General features: G+C 32.6%; 1 protein-coding gene across 1 annotated transcript in view; it reads left to right on the top strand.

The window, feature by feature from the left end:
• The window catches only part of LOC106882390 (microtubule-associated proteins 1A/1B light chain 3A), a 17144-nt gene extending 10720 nt beyond the window's left edge, over positions 1–6424 (top strand). Inside the window, exons 3-4 of the mRNA XM_014933052.2 lie at positions 394–500; positions 1093–6424. Coding sequence (XP_014788538.1) covers positions 394–500; positions 1093–1261 — 276 coding nt within the window. The 3' untranslated portion in view covers positions 1262–6424. The remainder of the gene's footprint in view (positions 1–393; positions 501–1092) is intronic.
• The last annotated feature ends 534 nt before the right edge of the window (positions 6425–6958 follow it).

A 6958-nucleotide genomic window follows, 5' to 3' on the forward strand; every position in this document is an offset into this window, starting at 1 on the left:
TATATTGATTTGGGGGCTTCCAATCAGTTTCCATTCACAAAATAAAATTCAAACTCAAGGAATTGGTTGTCTATCTACCCATCCACTCTGATTGGAAACAGGTGAGGGTTGGTGATAGGAAGAGCATTGGGCTGTACAAAATGTGCCTCAACAAATTCCACCTGACCCATGCAAGCTTGGAAAAGTGGACGTTAAAACCTGATGATAATGATGGTGATGGTGGGGATGATGACGACAGTGGTTGTGAGGATGATGATGACGACGATGGTGGTGGTGACAACGATGATGGTAGCAGTGCTGATTATGATGATAATAATGGTGGTGGTGATGATGATGACAATGTATCTGGGGTTGATAAATGATCAATTATTTTCTTTTTTTATTTTTCACCAGATTATCATTGAGAGATATCAGCATGAGAAAAATTTACCATTATTGGACAAAATCAAATTCTTGGTTCCAGATAATGTTAACATGAGTGAACTTGTTAAAATTATCAGGTAACACACTATAATATTTTTTTTCCTTCTCTATTATTTGTCTGTTATCAACATAAATGGCCCAATAATTCAATGATGTCTAACATTTCATTGGGGGCCTGTGATCCTCCATTCTTGCTCTCTTTCTACACCACCAGTAAAACCACTTTGAGTTGTTAAAAGGCTCCTCAGCTGGCTGGAGGTTTGTTGTATTATATTACACCACTGGTAGGGACAGTGGAGAAGCATTGTATGATTCACAGTTGTTGGCATGGATGTGTGGTTAAGAAGCAAGCTTCCCAATCATGTAGTACCAGGTTCAGTCCCACTATGTGGAACCTTGGGTGTCTTCTATAGACTGACCAAAGTCTTGCAAGTAGAGTTAGTTGATGGAAGCTGAAAGAAGCCCATCATATATGTATATATATGTATATATAAATGTATATATGTGTGTGTGTCGTAAGCGACGGAGTGCCAAAAGAAAGCTATGTGCTATTCATATGCACATTTATAAAAACGAGTATATAAATTCCCCTCATCTTGCAAATACATTCTTTTCTGTTATTGTATTTGTTTTTTTGCTTTGCTGAAATATATTTCTCCTTTGCTTCAGGTTTCGACTTCAGCTGCATCCTGGCCAGGCCTTCTACTTGTTGGTCAATGACAGAAGCATGATCAGCAATACAACCCCTATATCGGAGGTTTATGAACGAGAAAAAGATGATGATGGCTTCCTTTATGTTCTCTATGCATCACAAGAAACATTTGGGCAACATATTTAAAACACCCCCCAAACACCCACCAAAAAACAAAAAAACCTAAATGTTTTCTTCAAGAGATTTGTCCCTGTCCCATATACTTTCCAGTATATGTTATTATCCGGTCATCAGCAATTCTTTCATTGCTTTAATCAAAAACTCTTTAATTAAAGGTTTAAAAACATTAGGGTTTTCTCCTCATAGCATTTTCCCATTATGTCTGTCTTTCAAGATCTCTCTCATTTGATGTTTAAGATATTCATGTTTGGTGTTCATGTAAAAATGTTCAAAGCATTTAAACTATTTAGTTAAACAATTTGACTATTTGTTAACATTGGAAATCTCAAAGCACAGCTTTAGTTTATTTGTTTTCATGTTTGTTTTCTATTGAAGTTCAAGGCAGTAATTTTTTTTTTTTTTATTTATGTTCGGAATGTAGTCCTAAGGGATTGTCTTAGAACCATAATGATAGTCTTAGATACACCAGTAAGCTTAAACCTTTAGCATTTAAAACCAGCCATATCCAGACCCAAATATTCTACCTATTTTGTGTTCAACCTGGCCATATCTGGCCTCTCACATCTAACCTACAAGGTCATTCTAAAAATAAACAATCACATTACTGAAATCTCAAAGTTATGTGACAATGCATGATTAATTCAAAGCAATGTGAATAAAAAAAAAAAGGCATTACATTTGACAGAGAAGTCTGAATGCTGAAGGGTTAAGCACACCAAAACTATTTCTGTTTCACACATTAACCCTTTAGAATTCAGTTTACTCTTTCAATTGTAGTACTTGTATCTATTCACATTGTTTTGAATTAATCCTGCATTATCTCATAGCTTTGAGACTCCAATGATGTGATTATTAATTTTTAGACTGATATTGTAGGGTAGGTGTAAGAGGCTGGATCTGGCTGGTTTAAACATAAAGCCAATTGAATATTATGGACCAGATATGGCTAGTTTAAGAGCCGAAGAGTTAAGTTATAAGAAATCCACCATTTAAAATTGGATACTGCCTTGGCTTTAATTTTGTTGTCACTTAACTACAGACTTTCATTTACTCATGTATGTATTTAGGTTAGTGTTTAGCAAACTATACTCCTGATTTAAAATCCCTTTTTACTATGTATAAAGTCCCCTTTTTTTTGTGTGTGCAATTTGGTTTGATTATAGTAACCTTATCAAGTTCATATTCTCATTTCAATTGCTGATCTTCACTGAAATGATTAAAACAAAATAGAGATTATTTGGTTATTTCAAAATATTTTATTCAAACAAACCTCAATAATATTTATAAATTCTGAAATAATAATAATAATAAAAAAAAATGTATATAATTATTCTCTTCTCTAATTTTGAAAATTATTAAGCACTTTAGAAATTTGAATTATGAGCAAATGAATTATGTTATTTACATTATCTGTTATACAACAGCAGTTAACTCTTGTCTTTCCACTTGTGTAGTGTATGTGTGAATGCATGTGGCCTAATGGTTAGGCTATTAAACTCCCATTAGTAAGGATGTGGGTTCAATTCCTAGACCAGGCCGTGCATTGCGTATTTGGGCAAGTCTCTTCATTTCACATTGCTCCAGTTCACACCAACTGCTGAGTGGCGCCTTGTAGACTATGCTATTACCCAACAATTCTTGCAGATGCAAGATGTCAGCAGCTCTTAATGGCTGCATCACCCTGGATGTAATGATGATTATTTACTCGTGTACATTATTTATACAGTACAGAGGGCAACAATAAATTGTTAAAATGAGCCAACCCTTCAATGTCTCATGTATTGTGTTGTTCTGTTGTTGATCTGTTTATTTAATTTCTTCTAGAATTGAATGAACCAAGACGGTTGAGGATCATGTCACACAAGCAATTCTGATAAATGTTAAGGATCTCTACATTTATGCTTTCAGTCAGCTAAAGGCTGAAATGAATAATGTCTGTATATGTATGTGTATGTCCTTGGTCTGTGTGTGTACTTTTGGGTATGGATGTGTGATTCAGTACTAACAAGAACATTCTACTTTGCATTTTAGATACACTTTCTTCCCTTCATAGCATACAAATTAGTTATTTTACTCTTTTTTGTGTGACATTTGGATTTAGGAGACCTGAGCTAAAAAAAAAAAAGACATTTAACCCTTTCGTTACCAACCCGGCTGAAATCACCTCTGGCTCTGAGTACAAATGTCTTTTTTACATAAGATTTGAATTAAAATCTTCCACCAAACCTTATGTTCCTAACACTAGCTGAATGATAACTAAGTTATTTTACTAAATTCTTTGTTATATTTAAAGTAATTGAAAGAAACACAGAGCATTTCAAAGAGATTATGGTTATTCATTATAGAAAATGTGATTTTCTTCCTGTATTTCTTATTTTTTAAATTTTAATGATTAAATATCTCAAGGTTGTATATGATTTCTATAATGGTATCTGCTTCTTAAACTGCACAATTTTCTTATTGTATTTTTCAACCAATTAAAGGTATATGTATGTATGTATAATGTAATGTAATGTATGTATAATGTAATGTATGTATGTATGTATCTATCTGTGTGTGTGTATGTATGTATGCTATTTTTAATTGGCAGAGTCTACATACAGACTCAAGGGCCAAAAGTCACTTTGTAAATTTTGCCAATTGAAAATATAATAATATATATATATATATATATATATACACTTATGTTTTGAGTTCTATTTATCCTGTTTGTATGATCAAGTTTATACATACATATATACATATTTTCTTAATTGTAATTTTATGATTTTTATAACTTGTTTGCTTTTTAAGTTTGAAGACTATTTTAATAACTTTCTTTCATTTAGCTTAAGACTCTCTCTCTCTAAATTCATACTTAACATAGATCCTTTTTATGTTTCTCATTTTATTACAAGCTTCCATTTCACAGGAAACATATGGTTTAGCTAATTAATTATTTTGAGAAAAAAATAATAGTTATTGTCAGTTGCCTTTTTTTTTTTTGTTTTAATTTTATCAATTTCAACAAACTCATTGAAGCACTGGAATTTTTTCCATATCTGCCTTTTACAACAATCAAACACTGTCAGCTATCCATATGTATTGTTACTACTCTTTTTTTCCTTCTTTTGAAGGCAGTGAGCTGGCAGAATCATTAGCATGTTGGACAAAATGCTTAGCAGTATTTTGTCTGTCTTTACGTTCTGAGTTGAAATTCTGCCAAGGTTGATTTTGCCTTTCATCCTTTCAGGGTCGATAAATTAAGTACCAGTCGATCTGAATGGTTGGCCCCCTTCCCCAAAATTTCAGGCCTTGTGCCTATTAGTAGAAAGGATTATTACTCGTTTTTAACAACCATGATTATTTATAAATTTTATGACCTGTTTACATATTTCCATGACAAAACATATTAAACATTGTTCAGCTGGTCTGTTAAACATGTTAAAAGAGATAGCAGGCTATATTAAGTTAAAAACAGTTATGGCAATACAATGACAAATAGAAAAATGCTTGGTACAGCTCTTCATCTGCCATCTTGGTTCAATTTTCACTGTTATTATTATTAAACAAACCTTGATGTTAGTTACCGGCATTGGATATTGAATATATCTGTGGTATATTGATTATAAATAGTTTAACCAAAATATTGAAAGTGTTAGCTGCATATATAAATAAAATTACAACTAAAAGAAATTCAATTTTAAACTATATCAAAGTTCTGGGGTTAAAGTTTATTTTTATTTAAAATTTTAAAGTGTTCTGATAGCTTTAATTAGTATTTAAAAGTCATTAAGCAGTTTATGAATGTCTGCTGCATTTTCAGTTGTTGGTGTTGTTCTTGGATTTCTTTTCACCGCTTCAACGAACAAGGGTTCCACAAAACTCAGTGGCACAAAATTCTTAGTTGGACATTTTGCTGTGTAGTTTGATGCCAGAATCCAGACGGACCCAGGATTTGCAGACCTATTTTACAAACAACACAGTTGTGGTCTCTTGTCATTTGGCGTAGATTGGACCTGGATCTATGCAGGGCATTTTTCTCCTTCAGGTTGTTGATCCAGTTGTCTTGATGTCAAGGATGGCTTAATTGCAAAAGTCCTGGGGTCGATTTGTTTGACTAAAGGCAGTGCTCCAGCATGGCCACAGTCAAATGACTGAAACAAGTAAATGAATAGTATTGCTTTGGCAATACTTATACTAGAACTAGAATGCTAGAAAAGATCAACATGGCCCCTGTTCAGTTCTTCTAATTCCCATATATTCAAGTTTAACCTATAGGTTTAAAGTGTTATGAGTATTCTAATATTTGTATAGCCTCTCCTTATCCAATTTAGAAAACAAGGTATTATAAGATCTATATATAAATCTTTTCACACATTGCTTTCTAAAATCTCTTCTCTTTTGTTTCATATGGTATGTTTATATTGACTGTTTGATTAATCCTGGTGGCGACAAGTTCAAAAGAATAAAGAACTCAATAAAATAATCCTGAGAGTGAATAAAATATCTAATCTATAATTAATAGTCTGAGAAAATATATTTTGTTTTGCCTGTGACTCAGGTGAAACAAAATATATTTTGTCAAACTAACAGTTATAAATTAAATATTTTATTTGATTATTCAATATTTCATGAGGTCTGTCTAAGAGTCTACTGACTTTGCATTTTTCATCATGAAGTTGAACTGAATTCAATACACTCAAAAATCTTGTGTATTCTATAGAAGTATTGATACAAATTACCGTTGTTATTCATAAAAGAATAGCAGTAATGTTGTGCTGCATTTTTTGTTAACAAGATTTAATTGGCAACACAAATGCACACATTTTCTTTGACACTAAATTAATAGCTATAATCCGCATATAAATTGTCTATTTTGATTATTTAGTTCAGAAAAAATTTTTTTTTTAATTTCACATATTTTGAGAGAATAATTTCTTGGGAGGTGCTATTTAACTAACATTTTGTACATCTTACCCATTTTTTTTTCTTTTGGCTTATTTATAGAATTAAATAAAATTAATGGAATGTCTTGCAATATTTTTTGGTGTTTGATCCTATAAATGCGAAAGCTTTTCCTTTTTTTTAAAACAGAAATATGTATGCTTGAATGGACTCACAAATATGGATTGTATTTCAAAATAAAGTGTGAATGATGCACTGAAGATAAAACAACTTTTTTTTTTATATTTTGTTGACTGATTTCTTTTTGTTTTCTTTATTAATCTTTTATCTGTTTCTTGTTTCCGTCATAAGATTGTGGCCATGCTTGAGCACTGCCTTTAGTCAAACAGATTGACCCCCAGGACTTATTCTTTGTAAGCCTAGTACTTATTCTATCAGTCTCTTTTGCTGAACTGATAAGTTACTGGGACATAAACACACCATCGGTTGTCAAGCAATGGTTGGGGTGGGGACAAACACAAACACAGAAATACATACATACATACATACATACATAATATATATATCATCATCATCATCATCATCATCGTTTAACGTCCGCTTTCCATGCTAGCATGGGTTGGACGATTTGACTGAGGACTGGTGAAACCGGATGGCAACACCAGGCTCCAGTCTGATTTGGCAGAGTTTCTACAGCTGGATGCCCTTCCTAACGCCAACCACTCAGAGAGTGTAGTGGGTGCTTTTACGTGTCATATATATATATATATACGACCAGCTTCTTTCAGTTTCCGTCTGCCAAATCCACTCACAAGG

This window comes from Octopus bimaculoides, chromosome 7, assembly GCF_001194135.2.
Source record: "Octopus bimaculoides isolate UCB-OBI-ISO-001 chromosome 7, ASM119413v2, whole genome shotgun sequence".
Taxonomy (NCBI): Eukaryota; Metazoa; Mollusca; class Cephalopoda; order Octopoda; family Octopodidae; genus Octopus; species Octopus bimaculoides.